General features: G+C 39.2%; 1 protein-coding gene across 3 annotated transcripts in view; it reads right to left on the bottom strand.

Annotated features, from left to right (window-relative positions):
- Window positions 1-18106, bottom strand: part of npas3 (neuronal PAS domain protein 3) — a 308598-nt gene extending 290492 nt beyond the window's left edge. For 2 of the 3 annotated variants that reach the window (XM_016678753.1, XM_016678755.1), the window contains exon 1: window positions 13725-14470. In XM_016678753.1, the coding sequence (XP_016534239.1) occupies window positions 13725-13774 (50 nt within the window). In that variant the 5' untranslated portion in view covers window positions 13775-14470. Of the gene's footprint in view, window positions 1-13724; window positions 14471-17096 lie in introns of those variants that run through there. The other variant, XM_007566262.2, reaches the window with a different exon arrangement.

The following is an 18106-nucleotide window of genomic DNA, read 5'->3' as shown; positions in this document are numbered from 1 at the left end:
ATAACATTAAATTCCTACTTCAGCAAATTTCAAGTTTCAATCATACATTTAAATACAGAAAGAGTATCTTTTTTCTATTTTATTATTTAAATATGGAAAAGTGTGGAAAACAATAGTAAGAAAAGTAAAATAAGACACAATCAATCCTCCAGCTGCTGATCCAAAACGCTGCTGCTGGTGCTCTGATAGAGAACATCACCTAGTTCCACAGACCTTCCACTGAGAGAATAGACTTTAAAACACTGTTGTTAGTTTATAAATCACTGAACTGCTTATCACCACAATTCACTAAAGATCTACTGTTGTTGTATCAACATTCCAGAACCTCTCAGGTCTTCTGGTTCTGGTTCTGGTTCTGCATCCAGACCAGAACCAGAACCAAACATGGAGAAGCAACATTCAGCCTCTATGCACCACAAATCTGGAACAAACTTCCAGAAAACTGCAACCGCAGGTTAAATTAAAAACTCATAAAAATATTTACATAGTCAATAATAAAGATAAAAACAAACAAAAAAAAAACCTATAAATTTCCAGATAATTTTTCAGCTTTAGATTCAATCTGACATATGTACATATTTATATTTGGTGGAATTATGTTTTTCTAATGAATTCCTCAATGAATTGTTCTAACTGAGCTGTACCTTCCCATGCCTACCACCCTCCCCCACCGGCCCCTGGAATCCAGAATAATCAATAGTGATTTCACCCTTGGGTCTCCTTGCTGGCTACAGGGGCAAAAAGTGACCGCACCAGGGCAAAAGAGGAGATGAGAAGAGGTAATGAGACCAGAGAGGTGGACATGAGCAGGAAGACAGGAAGATAGGAAAGAAGCAGCTTTCACTTTGTTCCCAGATTTTTAAAACCGCACACAAAAAAATCAAACATATAAATTTGTGATTAGATGGCATACAAACAGTATAAGCACCATAACCCATTGCCATGGCTGAACACCTGTTGTGACAACCAAACACAAAACACACACACACACACACACACACACACACACACACACACGCAGCAGCTGCAGCAGCCATTGGTATTTTATAGTCATAGAAGTCTAAATTTGTCTTCATTTGTTTTGGAGGTTTTTATATTTATTTTGGCTCAATTGGCCAAGTTTTCTGTGAGGAGACTGCATCACAGAGTTTCAGAGTCTGGCACTAACCACCCATCATAGGCCTGCTGGACCTGGTCAGTTGGTACATAACACCATCTGATGATAACGTCATTTTCATTTTGAATTGCGTTTCACAATAATTCTTGGTGGTTTGGCGAGTTCAATATGTACACTCAAAAGTATCTTATGTCAACATAAAGAGGAAAAGGAATGTCAGAGACACCAACATAGTCTCAAAATGTCCAAAGAGGAGTTGTTGTCGACTTAATCTTGAAAAACTGGGTTAGACATAATAAGTCTTCTAATTTTTGATAGAATGTGATGGTGGTGTAGAGGGAGCGGTGTACCCCATCCTCAATACACCATCCATGGTTGAGTTCCCAACCTTGGGACCTTTCTCTCTCTTTGCCCATTTCCTGTCTGTCTGCTGTCAATAAAGGCCACTAGTGCCACAAAACACCTTCACGTTATTTTATTCTATTACCTCTTTCATTTTACAGTCTGCTTTAGAAGTGAATTACAGTGTGAGCAGGAGCGTGAGTTTACCAAATGAGCAGCTCATGTTGACCGAGGTGGAGGTCACCTTTTGTATTTTTGTCAATACAAGCAATTGTTTTAAAGACATCTGCAGTTGCTACATTCATCATCTGACATGTCCTTCCAACCAAGTGACAGTACTATGAGATACTGGACAAGTTCAACACAGAGAGCTTTAAAAAAGTAATGTAAATGGGAAAAGCTGAAAAGGAAAGAAAAGAGAAAGAAACATTATACTGCAGCAGAAAATTTTTTATAAAAGAGTCAAAATAAAAGTACACGATAGAAAGAACTGATGAAAAGAGAAGAAATAATACAAAAGTCAGGAGAGCAGTAAAGGAAAGGTGCAGAATGGTGTGTGTGTTTGAGTGTGTGTGTTTAACCAATCCAAGGTGTAGAATAATTGAAGTGTGTGTTTTCAAGGACAGGTAGATATTGGTACTGAGGTAAGAAGCTGCCTAGTCAGCAGGTCTGAGCTGATTACATCCTCTGTTTCCGACAGGACTGGAGAGGAGGAAGACACAGCAGAGCAGAGGAGAGACGGGAGTATGGAAAAGAAGGCAAGTAGGAGCAGTGAGGACGGAGACTTAAAACCCTATATGGAAAACTTCCTCCAGAAACACTCACACAGTCAATAAACTTTTAAATGATTATCAGACATTTCAACAGGTCCTAGATTCAAAAGAAAACCTGTACATTAACTAGACATGTTTTCATCTAAACATGGTTTGATGAATCATGAGCAAAGTTTTGTCTATCTGACTCTGTTGCTTATTTTCCTGATGCAAAAAATTCACTACAGGATGTTATTAGCACTGGCAAACAATCTGTTCCTAACCATCTTTGATTTGATCTTAATTTTGATAATTAAACTAATAAAAATAAACATGAAAATTGCAATAAATACACCATAATTTCAAATGCCTTATATAAAAACATAGCTCTAAAGTGGCAAGAGAGATTGAGTCAGAGGCTTAGAACAAAAAGAATAATGTACATATGATGAAGCTGCTCATGCATTGCAGGTAAAAACAATATGTTACCTCAAGAAAACATCACTAACAAAATGTTGTCAGCATCTTGTAATATTCTTGTTTGTATGCTATGCAACATTATTTACTATTTCAGTCAGTTCAGCATTCAGGACAGAGGTTCTGCAGGACATTTACACCATATTTTGTTCCGTAACAACGGACTGTCGCTCAGGTTCAATTGTTGACCAGACATATTTCCTATGCAATTCCAACCCAAAGACAAATATAAATTCTGTCTGAAAATGAAAAACTATTTTCACTTAGACATCAGCTACCAACAAATCATTTTTCCTTCCTGTCTGATAACTATGTTTACATTCAAGTATGTACAAAATCAATCTGTCAAATTCAAAATGGGAAGCAGGACCAAAACACCACATCTGAAACAAAACCTTCCAGCTGTTTGATTTTCCTTTGGTTGATGTTACTTACAACAAATCTTAGCTTTTTTTTCATGCTAAAAAAGAATAAACTTTTCAAAATCCACAAGCTCCTAGCTGCCAGAGCAGCCGCCAGAGCAGAGCAGCTGCTCCTTCTGTCCTGTCCTCTCTCTCTCTCTCTCTCTCACCAGAACGGGGAAATTGGACATTTTTCAGATGTTTTGTCTCAAGGGAGGAGAAAGAAGGACAAACATTTTGGGAAAAAAAAGGTCAAGTTTGTGTGTTTATGCTATTTCTGAAATGTTGCCTACACTCACTGCCACAGCATCCCTTTATAAGCCACAGGTTTCATTTTGATCTTTGGCTCATCTTAATCTGCCTCCTTCTATCAAAAAAAAATGTCTTACAAGTCAAGTATTTGACTGAACTCATGCAGAATTATTCAGTCAGACATAAAATAGTTTTCATTCTACCAAGAAATGCATTTCATATTCAGCTTTTAATTTTATTTTAATTAGCAAAAGTGGCAAGCTTACTGTTTTCAGTTATGAATAGAAATGTCATTTCTGCTGTTTCAGCAGTAAAACTGTTGCTATGACTGTGGAGCAACTTACTGCTTGTTTCCACTGGCATGTTGGTCCTGTATCCTTGTAGATGAGGATGGTTTTCTAATAGGAAGAATGCCTCATTGCTGCCAGCCAAATATTTAGCTACACCTACAGATTCAAGTCAGAAGAAACATGTTGGTAAAATGAACAGAATAAACGGAGAACTTTAAACTCAACTCTCCCAGTTGTTATGAATAACTAGGCTTAACTTTAATGGTCAAGTACAATTTTTCGCTAAGTGTCTGGTCAAGTGTACTTTTTTAGAAGTTATCCATACAACATAAAGACTATTTTAAGTATCTGTCTGTTTATCCGTGGATATGGTCTCATGTTTCTGACGGTCATTATCCAGTTTTTCAAAGCATAGCTGTAAAGACATTATTATCTCAGGGATGAAGAGAGAAAACATTTGTGTTTCGTGGATGAAATTCTCATCTCTGGCAGCAGATATTAAAGGTCAGTTTCTGTTTTTCACGTGTGACTAGAACAGGATAGGAACCTTCAAAGCTGAAGGAAAAATTATTAATCAGAATAAGAAGTGATGTAATAGGTAATATATTATGATGGCATTTTCTGTTATGTCAAAACTTTTTAATATGTTAATGGAAATTAATAAGTTAATAGAAGGATAAGGAGTGTTTAGTTGATGGCAGGTTTATCTCTGCTGACATCCTTGTCCAGGAAGCTACCTCACCTGAACAGAACGCCAGACCAGGTGCAGCTCACAAAGAGCGAGAAAAACTCAGAGAAAACATAAAGTTAACAGTTGAAGTAACAGCAAATGATGCAAATTGGAGTAGAAGAAGAACGTAGCAGAGTGAGGAAGAGTGATCAGTTTGTCCTCTAGTGGCCTCAACCTATGGCAGCATAACGATAGAGTTTTGAGGTTCTTCTTAGAACCTGGTAATGATCCAGTGCATTAAATGTGAATACTAGTAAGTTGGTTTTACAAAATTTTTTACAATCTGTGTAACTTGATTTGAATTGGACTGCATGGAATATTATTTGAATGAATCTGCATGATTTGATTAGAATGAGTTGGATTGATCTGAATTGAAGAATTTCTCTTATTTGTTGTTCAGTATTTGTAGATTTTTCTGTGAAATATAACTCCAAATTATTCATAGAAAATTTGCCTGTTTGTAGACTTTTTTTGTAAAGCATAACTAAAAAATTCTAAACTAAATGCAGCTTTGGGAAGCTGAAATATCCAAAGTGTACCCAAAGCCAAAATGCTACTTGACACGCTACTGGCTGGGGTTTGCAAAGCAGACAAACCAGGAGAGCTGCTCGTATTTACTACTGATTGGCTGCACCCTTAGAGTGGATATGTTGGTATCTGCTGTAGTGCAAAGATGATTTTCACATATTAAAATAGGACGTTATAAGCGTTTTTAGCAGGAGTCTCAACTTTTCACAGATTTTAGTTATTTGTAAGTGGATGTAGTCCCTCAGCTGCCCTAATACCTTTTAGTCCACTGTACTATGAATTATAACTGTTTCTCATAAGTACTCCGACATCAGTACTTCTGTTTATTTTTTTCTCTATCTGCTTTGTTTTCTCAAACCCCCGTCGATTGTGGCACATGGTCTCTCACACTGAGCCAGATCTACTGGACTTTGGAAGAGACTCCAAACATGGGACACTGAAAGATAGAAGGACATTTTGTGCTTTGACAAGAACTGAATTCTTCTGGATTGGTACTGATTGCTAACATTACTGCTACTACAAGGAGATCACACTGGACATACTTTCTGGGTGATATAATGACAGAGACTTAAAAATGTTCTGTGGGGCCGTTGTTTGTAATGGAATAGAACTTGAAGTTGTGCATGGATGTCTATGCAAAATTGTTGCAGTGACTCACTTGACTGAGAGTCCTGGTCTGTGAAGTGATCACCAGGTCTTTAACAGGACTATGTTCCAGTTCATAAAACTCCTCTGACAAAGAAATTAGAGCAATTTCTCTGTTTAAGACCATGGATGGCACTGAAGGTTTGCAGATGTTAATTCCAGACCTTACATGCCTTTTATGAAACCACCAAGAAACTTTTCCAGCAGCTTTATGTTAGCAGTCAAATCACACGTCTAAGCAGCATTTCCAAGTAACCAACAGCAGTGACATAGCTACCGATTACTGAGTCCTATCTTGACACTTTCTTCGTTTTGGGGATCTTTATAATTATGGTCTTGAATTTTTGATCACATGTAGAATATCCCATTTGAATTTAAGTCATTTTCAATAATTTGCCTCATTTATTGATTTTGTCTCCTACTCCTATTTCATATCTTTGCACGTTGAAGTTCAACTTATGATCCAGTTGCAAATCAGCACTATTAGATGAACATATACAAACTGGTAGAAGGTTGTCAGTGAAGCTATGGTGCATGTAGGCCTGTCGCAATAGGCAATTAATCAATTAATCATGATAAATTAAAATGAGCTCAGTAATTTCCATTTTCATGATTTACTGTTTTTCTCCTTTCTCTCTTTGAATCAAAAGCTGGAAAACAGAAGTCTTCAGTCTGGTGTCTTAATCTCAACTAACCCTGTTTTTGGAGGACAATTTTATTTACAGATACTTCATAAGTCATTTTATTTGTTGTTTTGCCTGTTTTTGCTTATTTATTTTGGATATTCAAAATGTCTCCCAGTTCCAGTGTTAAAAGTTCTTTAGAATTTAAAGTTTATTGATCTTTGAGAGCGTGTTCTTACATTATTATGCGATTATCATTATATTACTTGAAAATGCTTTCAAAAACAACAATATTATAGTTTGTTGCAATAACTTCTGGGACAATTTATCATCAAGCAAAATTTGTTATCATGACAAAGCTGGGATACTCTGAAACCTCCACTAAAATCCCAGGGGCTCAAAGGACAGAAAGTCACAAAACAAATCCATACAACTAGTTTAGGGTACATTTTATACAGAGTTTATGACTGCAATAGCTTTTTCAGTGGCTTCATCCATGAAATGGAATAGCACTAAACAGATGCCCTGGAACTGGACCAAAGTCTCTTTCTGCAAAGTGTGCTTTGGTCTGCAGAAACAGACCAAAGTCAGGTTCCATCACCAACCTTGCCTTAAGTGTCAGGATCTGGGGTTGTTTGAGTTTGGTGTTGGATTTTTGTCATTTTTGGTGTTCCTTAGGTTTTTCTATTTAGTTTGTTCCATTTTTCACTTCTGTTCTTCCTTAGTGATTCTAGTTAGGATTTTTTTCTTGTTTCTAGTTATTTTGTATTGTTGTAGTTTATCATGTGTCTTTAATCTAAGTTATTCTTTAGTGTTAGTATCATTCCCTGTCCCCTGTATTCTCTCTCTCTCCCCTCAGTCTGCTGCCTCTCCTTCCAGCTCATCATCCCAGGCCTTTTGTTAAGCTCACAACCTTCCTAGTATTTAAACCTCTCATTCTCATCCACTACTCGCCAGATCCTCATGTCTACTCCCGTCACTTCCCTCCCGGTTGGATGTCTGTGGATTTATTATTTTTGTTTTGCCCTGGCTCCAGTGATTATGTTACATCTTGTTTTTTTATTTTTTCAAAATAGCTTTGTTCATTGGTAAACCCATTTAGTATGTTTAAAATGTAATTAATGACACAATCACCAAAAGAATATTTTTTCAAATATCTTGAATTATTAACGTAATTCATAAAATCTGTCCATTAATAAAATCAAAACTTAAACTCTACTGTAAGGTTGGTTAAGAGACACAACCAGAACTACACTGAAAAATAACACACCCATAAGACACACACATTCAGTCCAGTGTTAGGTTATCAGACAGGTGTTCTCCACCACCTGCTTCCTCTGGGGCAGTTAAGCAAGCTCTCCTGCTGGGCTCTAAGAGGTTCTTATCCAGCCTGAGGATGAGTTGGAGTCATCCTGAGAGATGCACCAGTGAGAGTCAATCAGGTCGATGAGTGATTCGACCTTCACTCATCCACTTCTCTCTGTTCTCCTTCACTGCCTCTGCTCCCCTTAGTCACAGTTAGTGTCTGATCTCTAGCACTTCTTTAAATTTTTCTTTGTGATTCTGGCTCTGCCCTGTCATTTTCTTTCCACATTTTGGGTTATGTCTTCGTTTCTTACACTTATGTCTTCTTCAATCCTACATCCTAGTTTTATCATACAAATGACTGTCTGTAAGGACTTAGTGTGAGAATATGAAGTAATATTTAACCTATGCTTCGAGGAAAATATCCAAACTATTTAGGTTTAAGTGAAATATGTCTCAATAAAAATACAGCCATTCAGCATCATCAGTCCTGACTGCCTCAAAATAAAGTGACTGCCACTTCTTCAAGAAAAACAAAATTCGTTTTAATTCCTTAGCCTTCAATGTAAAAAAAGGTTTTAATAGTTTTCACTGAGGTCCAGGATAAAGTTTGATGAAGTATAGTAAATAACAAGAGTGTTAGGTAATAAGTAACATGATAATTTGCTGGGAGTGAAGCCAGTTTTCCAATCTGACCCAATGAAGACACAGAATGTGGGATGCTTGGTGTTGGGCAGCAGAGCCGTTAGCTGTTAGCTTACAGCTGACCAAAATGGAAAAAAAATTACAATACTGCTTTCTCCTGCTTATTTTTTTTTCTGAATTACAAAATGGATTATTGCAGTTTTAAGCACATGTGTACACCTAGGCAAGAGACTGTAGTTTGTTCTCAAATCCAGACATACATATAGCAGCACACTGCCAGCTATTATTTGTCCTTCTAGGTGATAAAACAGCAGATCTGTACCAAAATCTATGTTTTGATGCTGTGGCACATAAGGAGTAATGGAAGTCAGTCTCTAAAGCTGTTAGTTACCACTGAGAATTTGGAAACAGGCTAGCAGAGTGACACTGCTGATCAGGAGGTCACACTGGCTGCTATGTGTCTCTGTTCTTGTGCATCAACTAAGTGTGTAACAGTATCTGTATTTGTACCAAGAAATACAAGTACAGCCCTTCTTTGTTCAACCAACACATATCGAACAGATACCTATAGTGTACAAATGCAGACGATTTCTGAGTGGAACTCTATGTTCCACAGCACAACTTTAAAAGTAGTATTTAAAAAAAGCTAAGGGGACCCCCAGGTTTCATCAAACTCTGCTATGTAGGAACATTTGGATTTGCCTTTTAGCTACAGTGACAAAGGCAATCACAGTGGCACAAACAAAAAATGAGCTAAAGTCCAAATCCAGCTGCCTGTAGCGTTCAACCAGCCCCAAACAACATGGGAGCTTTTACTACAGCAGATATTGAGCTGAACACATGTAGTGTGTTGAGGGAGTCCATCTGACACAAAATCATTTGTTGAAGTCTATTGTCATTCATTTATTTTTTCACGTGTCCAGTTTTTGGCATGTCAGGCGTACTACAGCTGTCTGGGTAGATTTCTCTACAAAAACAATATTGCAAGATGTAATAACTGAATGATTGCCTTTATTAAATCAAGACTGCAGGCCTAAGTACATAGACTACATTGCTGTAATGGTAACCTGTGTTTGTTTGACCTTCAAACATTCAGATTATCTGTGTCGGTGTGTGTGTTTGGGTTTTGAGGGTATGTGTAAGAATAAGTGTGTTTGTGTTTAGTGGGTGTATGTAAGTGAGCTTCTCACCACTATGGAAACAATGGAAGGTCTGGAAGACTGAATGCGTAAGAACAGCAAAGGGCAGTTGGACTTGGTTCTGGAAGACCCCAGCAGACGGACACAAAGCACCATGCCAGGGCAGCCATCAGTACCATACAGAGGTAGAAGCATAAGGTTGCAATTTTGGCATAAACTCATTCTTTTATGTTCTTTGAAGACCCACCAACTAATGCTGTTTTTTCTCTTCTTGCTCTGAATTCAGATTTGCTGCCACCATGATTTTGAACAATCACAGTCCCAGCACATAAGACATATGCATACTGAAAATAGCAAGAAGGCAAAGGCAATGTGTGTAAAGAGAAACACATTTCCTTCTTGCTGCACCAGAAGACCTCTCCAATCAGGGCTAAAGGCCAGTGTCTGTTAACACTGGATGAACCTGAGCTGAAAATGTATTATTAGATCATTTATGCACCTCATAACATGCATACAAGTTTCCCCTCTTCAATTCAGGGAACTTCCTGTTTCCTCAATTCAGTGTAAATGAAAGAATTTGAGCAGCCTCAAACAGAGATGGGTTGAATAATTTCCGCTCTATTTATTTGAACTATAACCTCTCAATCATTTTTATCTCTTGAAAAGCATTTATATTTAATAAATAGCTGGTAAACCACTACTCCGAAACGACCTGATGCCTTTGACCTCAGTTATAAAAAGCAATGCATTGTGCGTATTTATATGAAATTTGAGCTGTAAGGGATAATTTTCAGTTTTCAACCGGGATTTAATCCTAATCCATAAAAAGAGAAAAAAGGTAAAAAAATAAATAAATAAATAAATAAAAAAGTCTTAACTTTCCAGGTTTAGTTTTGACAGGATATTTTTACTCTAAAAAAAAAAAAAAAAAAAGTCTTAACTTTCCAGGTTTAGTTTTGACAGGATATTTTTACTCTTGTCTAGGGAATGTGTGTGATGGTTGTCTTGTGTAAGTCCATGTTAATTGTGTTAGTTCATGAACTCTCTACCTGCTCTGGGTATAGCCACACCATATTTTTATTGTATGTTTTCAAGTTATCAGAATTTTTAACTGAGGACAGAAAAATAAGTATTCAGTAATAAGCAGACCAATAAAACAGACCAACTGTAAGGCAGCTCTAGCAATGGCTTCCTCAATTTGTTAGTGTGTTTCTGTTAGCTACTTTGTGAAATTTCCAGGATTCATTATACCATCAACAGCTTTGTTTGAGAGAGTTTTTGCTTTGCTTAAATTCATGACTAGTAAACAAACAAAGGTAGGCTTTTGAACATAATCTTTTCACAAATTTACATTTTTGGGATTTATTTAATCTTTTTGATGCTCAGAGAAAATGTTTTACAATTAGCAAATCTGCACAAAATACTGAACTGTGATATCAGTTTGATATTGCAATATTTGTAAGTTTACAATATCTATTTACAATATATGAAGTGCCAACTGCATTCAGGTTCTTGGTATTAACCATTTGATGCACACATATTTAACAAAATTTGTTGAAACATTAACTTGCAACATGCTCTGAGACAGTTTTTAAATGTTTTTCAAGCAGGATTTAAAATAAATTTTTTTGACTCATTTTACTCCTGATTTGCAGTCAGAAAAAAACTGCAATTGTGATGATTTGTCAGGTAGGCCAGTCAGTATTTGTTCATTTGAGATAGCGTAAAGACTGCAAGTCTGAGACGAGAACTGACCCAACTTCAGTTTCAGTCAAAAATGTATTTGAATTTTTTGAGGTGGATCTGAATGCAGTAACTAATAAATGAGTCAACACAAAAAACTCTAGCTAACCTACTGACATTGCAATAAAACATAAACAAAACACCACAGACATACTCAGATATTTCAAACTACATTACAATAAATAACAAAGGCCCTAACTCAAACAATTCACATAGTTGATATAAATGTAATGGGACTTAATAAAACATTCATTCTAAATGTTTAACAGGAACCTCTGTTTGAGGTTTATTTGAGATGATTGATTTGAATCAAACACTCAACACGAGTGCAGTACAGTCAACTCTACTCAAACTCAAATTATATTGCTTGTGCATTCAAATGAATGTTTTTTCATGCTATATCTGACATAATGCTGATTTTATTGCACCGAAATGCAGGCAAGAGGAGGCAGATGGTTAAATAAAAACTGAGCTTTAATCACACAAAACAAAGACAAAGTTACAAAACGTCAAACCAGGAAGGAGCAAGGAGGCGATCATGCATGGTGTGTAACAGAAGGAACAAGTGGAGAACAAAGAACATGGGCTTATACACTGGAAGGAGTTGAGAAGACAAAGAACTGGGAGAAATTAATTACAGGTAAACAGATGCATGTGGGGAAGGAGCAGGTAGGGACAAATGAGGAAATTACCAACAGCCGAGACAGGGACCAAACTGGAAAGTTGAGGAGAGGTGAAAAAACAACCGAAACAGAGAATGGGAAGGAACAGAAAACCTGAGCAATCCACAAAACTAAATACGGTCTAGACACAAGTAAACAAACAACTAGAGAAGAATAATCTAAATAAAAGCAAATAATAACTAAAGCAGAACACAAAGAAGCAAATGATTAGAATGCAAACACCAAAAACTCAAACAACCCAGAATCCTGACCGTATTTAACAAAGGCAGCAGAGGAAGCTGAGGGTCAGAGCCTCTGCACAAAGCAAACAGAGCTGCTTTTTACCAGGCCACCAACACTTTTGTTCTAACTTCAAATATTGATATTTTGAAGTGGCACAAAACTTGCAACTTGCAACTTGAATCTGTGGAGGGAGCTAAAGATTAGGGTGACGGCGAGTAGTGGTGGGTCAGTCATGAACGTTTCGGCTCGTAGAAATATAGAATATAGGATCATACCATTAGGTAAAAACTATGAGGGGGACAGACACTCAGGTGAGTCTATCCCTCAGTTAATAGACAAAATTAATACATATAACTGACGCCAGTAAGAGAAGCAGCCTCTGAATGAAGATTAAATATATTTAATAATAATTAATTATTATTGTGGGTTTGTTCGGCAGATTTGTTTGCAATGCTTTATTTGTTTTTGTTAAAAATACACATTTTGATTAAAATATACAAAAGTAAAAATGTGTGCAATAAAATAAATACATAAAATTAAGGAAGTTTAAGACTTCTCATATAGGGAACATTGAATGCAAAAGGGTTTATTATATAAAACATTCCTATTTGCCAAATTATATGTCGTGGAAAAATAAAGCAGGGTCTATGGGGCGGCAGGGGATAAATTAAGGGCCGTTTGGGAGCTCAGATACCAGAACACTGGCTCTCTGAAAAGAGTAGAAATTCCCATCACTAATGACAAAGACACCCTCCATCCTAAAAGAATTGGATTGTATAAAAAACATTCCAGGAGGATCAACAATTTGGTGGTTGATTTCAAATGATGAAGACTGTTGACTTGAGAGGAAATTCAACATCTGGACCAACCAGAGCTTGAATTCTGGATGGATGTTGAAGTATCATCCCTTGGTAAAGCAGCTTTATGATCAACCTCAAGTTCATAGATGGCAGGCTTCCCTGCCATCTATGAACATCTATTGTCATGTCTGTAGCACTGCTGACATCCTGCTGCTATACATGCTGCTGTCACACCCATCACATGTTAGATCCAAAGCCTTTTGAGACATCTTCTCATTCCTGAATCAACAGGTGAAAATTTAATATTTTACACAGCGATCGACACGCCCTGAATCAAACAGATGTAATAACAAAAATCACTGATTTTTATTTAAAACATAAACACTCAGGAGATTAATTTAAGGGTTGATAACTGTTAATACAAAATGCAATGAAAAACAAAACAAAAACAACAACAACAACAAAAAAATCAAGGTTTTGACTCAGAAATCCCAGCCACTGAGACACCTTTGAGGTCATTTCGAGGTCTGCGTGTTTTCACGTGAAGTTCCAATCGGCATACAGTCACGCGCACGCGGGAAGAATTCCTCCACATAATAATCTAATAAAACTGAGGGACGCAGGCGGATGCACATTGTAGCGCATTAATAACTGTATTGGGCACTGGCGTGTTCACACACACAAACCTACACATTTGTCATCGATTAATACATCGTTTCCCATGATGCTCAAGCAGCAGCACAGAGTACACACAGGTGCACACACACTTGCAGAAGAGAAACGCGAGAGGAGAGCAGCAGCAGCAACAGCAGTCATGTGTTTCCGACCTGTAACCAGCCGCATGCCTGCCAGTCTCAGGCGCGCGCCAGCACGCACGCCCCAGCTCTCCTCTGGGAAGGGTAGAATCCCAACACCCCCTCCCCTTCCAGACACCCCTCAAAGCGGACACGGAGCAGCCTGCAAACCGCCCGAGTCTGTGCAGCTGCAGCATGCAGTGAGGAAAAAACGCACTAATTCAGAGCTATGTTACCGTTCTTTCCGCGTTGGGTCCTGCTGGATGCTGGGCTTTGTGGGCGCCATCTTCCTGTAACAATTAATTGGATCTCTTACTTTCCCTCCTCCTTTGCTTCCCCTCCTCAGCTGTCTATGTGGACACGGAGCCGCGGCGCGGTGCGGCGCCCTGACAGCAATGCGTCATGGTCGGTGTGTTAAGACAAAAGCCATGTCTGTGTGTGGAAGTGTGAACGTAGGGGATCTGCGCGTGCGTGCTCCCTGTGCGCGTGTTTTTTCCTCGGCTCGGCGCTCAGGATCGTGGAAACAACGGCTCGTGGGGGAAACGATGCGGCCGCACGAGCATGCCAAGCGGCGTGAGGAAGGGGAGCGGGGTGGATGCCTCGTAGATGCCGATGTCCTGGCTCTTTTTGTCCGTCTCTCAGTCCGTCCCTCCACGTACACGCGTTGTTTCTTTGGCACTTCACAGGAATTTCCAGCATGCGCTCCGGAGTAGAAAAAATGAAAGGCAAACAGACGCGTCAAATCTCCCCAATCTCGCCGCTTCCGCAGCGTCTGTTTCCGTAGAATCCCCGTGGCAGAGCGTCTCTCCAGTCAAAGTCCCTGTGGTTTTTCTGGAGTACTTTTCCCTCCTCTGGCTGCTGATGGGAAAAAGGGACACCCCACATCGCTAGTATTTTCTCCAGCCCAGGCGCAACAACGCCACACTGTAACATCTGGACTCAGCTTGCGTGTCTCTGCGTGTGTGCGTGCGTGCGTGTGTGTGTGTGTGTCTGTGTTTAAATCAGTTGATAATTTTATTTTCTCACTGCATTCCTTTTGAGCTGGTAGTGTGAGCTCATTATCCTTATTTGAACTATTTTACCTTCCAAAAATATAATTAAATGAAAACATGGTGAAGGCATGATGGGGGATAAATTCAGTTATTACTTGAGTCTCCAAACTTTTACACACACCCTTCGCTCCTCTCCACCTGCTTCACTTTGTGATGAAATAAACTCACCACGGCCAAAGTCTACATCTAAGATTTCAAAACCAAACTTTATCCTGCTGCCTTACTGATGTACTAGTAGATAAAGATCTTTTAGATGACGACAGTCCAAGCTACATGGAAGTCTGAACGTGGACGTGTCCTCACTTCCTGTGTTTTACACCACTGAATTATATTCTCCCCTAAGCTCACATATTTGCAAATCAGAAATAGTTCATTATCTTCCAACACAGACTCCCACCTGCTTCATATTTCTACCCGTTTCCCTCCACATTCATTTGAATTGCACCATTTTTGATGTATAATTCATCAGAACCTATTCGGTGTGCTGTGTGATTAACCCCAAGGCTGCAGCCCCTGGAAGCCCAGCCCCCCTCCCCCCTCTCGGCACCAATGACCTGTCAAGGTCAGAGGCATGCTAGGTATTCTCCACGCAAACACAAGAATTACAGGTGCTGCAATGGTGGAAAAAAGGAGACTATAGAGTGAGAAGAGTGGGCTCCATTTGGCCGCCGATAGGAGCCGGCCCTCCCCACCCCCCGGCCCCTCATCCGTCGATCAGCACATGCCGTATAATTCTAAGAAAAGCCGTCAACAGATTCTTTCAACATGCTCCATTTATCATTTTGCCAGCCGCTGCAAAACTTAGAAACAGAAAAGTTGGTTGATTGTTTCACTGAACTGCAAAATACATAAATTAAGATATATTTAAAACTGAACTAGTCCCCAGTTCTTCCACTGTTTGCCTATTTGTCTAGATATATTGGAGTAAAATTCAAGCAAACTGTTCTGATTAAAAAGCAGTCCAGTCTCAGCTTTGGCACTACTTAGAGCTTTTCCTGAACCAAGGTCTGATTATTTAAACCTGGACGAATGTCTATAGCCGTGTATAAAACTTAAAAGTTTGAGGGTTTTCATCTTTAATCAGTAGACATCTGTACTACTGCTGTTAGTTTACGGAGTGAAACTAGAGCAGCTAGTGAGAGACAATATGTTTATATCCCCCGCTTGGTGAAAGACCCTTGTCTCTGCATCTCAACTCTGCTTAGTGGTAGCTCTAGAACAAAGGAGACGTGGATAATGGAGCATAATGTGTAAACATATTAGCTCCCAGCTGTTTGTTGAAGGAAATGCGAATAGAGAAAAGCAAAAGGGCCAGCTTGATGACAAGGCGATAAAGACAAGAGAAAACACGTCTGCTGCTGGTGGAAACCTTGTGTAAATCACTAAAACATTTTACACAAAACACAACAATTAGACGAGCTTCTTTAGACAATTAAAACTGTCATCAAGGCTCTTTAAAGATTTCATGAAAGGCCATCGGCAGCCACATGTCAATAAAGTTAAATCCCACATGAATATGGGCACAAACACTCTCCAAAATTTAACACAGAAAGATACACCATGTGTTCTTAGACACTTGAAGTGCAAACATAACAGCTTCTTTGCCTGTTATTTGTTGATTAGACGGCTGAGACCGTCTCATTGCACTCACAGAGCTCCCTGCTGTGATTTATGGCATATCTGCTTTCCATAGCTCACCCGTAGCGACACGGATAGGTTTGGGAGTAATAATGTATGTTGGAGATTTGTTTTGTCTTGTTTTGCATCCAGAAAAAAAAAGAACACGGAGGTTATAATTCTGATTCAAAGTGGAAGTAAAAGAGAAGCGTTGAATTATTGCAATATTTTCCTTGATGACATTCATCTCTCCGTTTCTGATAAATTGTCTTGTATTTTAGGAAAACATCCATCCTTTCTCACTCACTTACCAACAATCTATGTGTGTATTTAGGCAGCCTTACCCAGTGAATGTGCACTAAATCAACTATGCTGGCTGTTCATCTGTCTGGTTTGGCAGATGCACATTTTAAATTCCCATTTTTTGATAAGCAAATCTTGAAACAAAATAATATATTTTTAGAAGCTTTTGAATATCCTAAATACATTTGTTAATTTTTTTCTCATTTAGCTTTTTCTTTTTGCTCCATTAACAGTTTTAGGGAAAAAAATACACCAAACAGGTGAAAATATTCTCTTTGATTTTCATTTATTAGAAAACGTGTCATAAACAGTTTTTCACCCAAAGTCAAAAATTTCTAAAATTATCTGTAATTTCCTAATGTTCAGGTGGAGATACTAAATTATAGTCATGTCATGAAAACCTTTTTCCACATCCATTGAGTTAGAGACGCCCAATAATACAGTTCAGAAAAAACAGATTGTACAGATGCAGAATTGAATTGAATAAAATCCAATAAACATCATTTTCAATTTTTTTATTCACTGTTTGGACTCTTTTCATTTTGTTCCATTTAAGGTAACCCTGAGACAATATGTTTCTATCCTCACAACTATTATAACGCTACAGATCAAAAGTCCTGCTAAATCCCCACTAACCTTTGCTGGTATGCGGAAATTCCCTGGACACCCTGTGGGGTCCCGTTAGTGGCTCCTGGTACCGGAACCGGTACCCGACCTACAGGGGGTCCAGTCACCATCCCTCCGGCTCCGCCTCCTCCACCACCAGTCCCGACTCCTCCGGTCGCCGAGGCCGTCACCTGGACGCTGAAATCCGGGAAGATCCTGATCATGGTCCTGGCTGTCTCCGGTGCGCTCCTACCTCAACTCCGGTTGCCACTGATTACTGGAGTCACTGGGAGGACTGGGTATTCGACTGAGCAGTGAAATTCAAACGGAGACCAAAACAGCAATCTTCTTTCTTCTCAGCGAACCTCGGATAGAACTTTGAAGCAGAACTCAGACCCTGGACCCAGTGACTAAACAGTCACAACTCAATCAACTAAGAGATAGTGGAAATGACTGAGTATATAAGAACATCAAATAAGTGCTGCAAACATTCTTGTTTTTGTTATGACAATTGATTTATGATTTTCTTCTTTTGCTTTTTCTTCGCCTCTCCTTTTAGCTCTATTCATCAAAAAAAAGCCATCCTGCCACAGATAATGGTCCTGGTGTCCGGCGCGCTGTTTGCAACCTCTCCCTTCCTTCCGAACTCAACAAATGAGAGAAGTCATTATTTCACCGAAGAAACCCTAAAAGAAGTGTTTGGAACGCCGGGGCAGGAGACTCCTGCTTTAAGCGGTCGCCGCCGCCGGAGCCCCCGCCGTAAAAAGCATCCCGTCCCCGGACCTTCCTCCCTGCGGTGCCTGCTGGCAGCTCAGTGCCGGTGTGGGAGCGGGGAGCCCTGGAAGAGCCTGGAGCAGACAGTCGGTCAGTCAGTCAGCTGCACCAACTCGCCAATGAGGAGCTACACAGCGATACAGCGTGTGTTGGTATGTCGATGAGCGGTTACGTGTGTGTGCGTGTTTCTGTGTCTGTGCTAACACACACACACACACACACACACACACACACACACACGGACAGACAGAGAGGAGAGGGGAACG

Source organism: Poecilia formosa, unplaced genomic scaffold, assembly GCF_000485575.1.
Source record: "Poecilia formosa unplaced genomic scaffold, Poecilia_formosa-5.1.2 Scaffold189, whole genome shotgun sequence".
Lineage (NCBI taxonomy): Eukaryota > Metazoa > Chordata > Actinopteri > Cyprinodontiformes > Poeciliidae > Poecilia > Poecilia formosa.
Note: the sequence above shows the minus strand (reverse complement) of the source record. Positions and strands in the feature narration are given on the sequence as shown.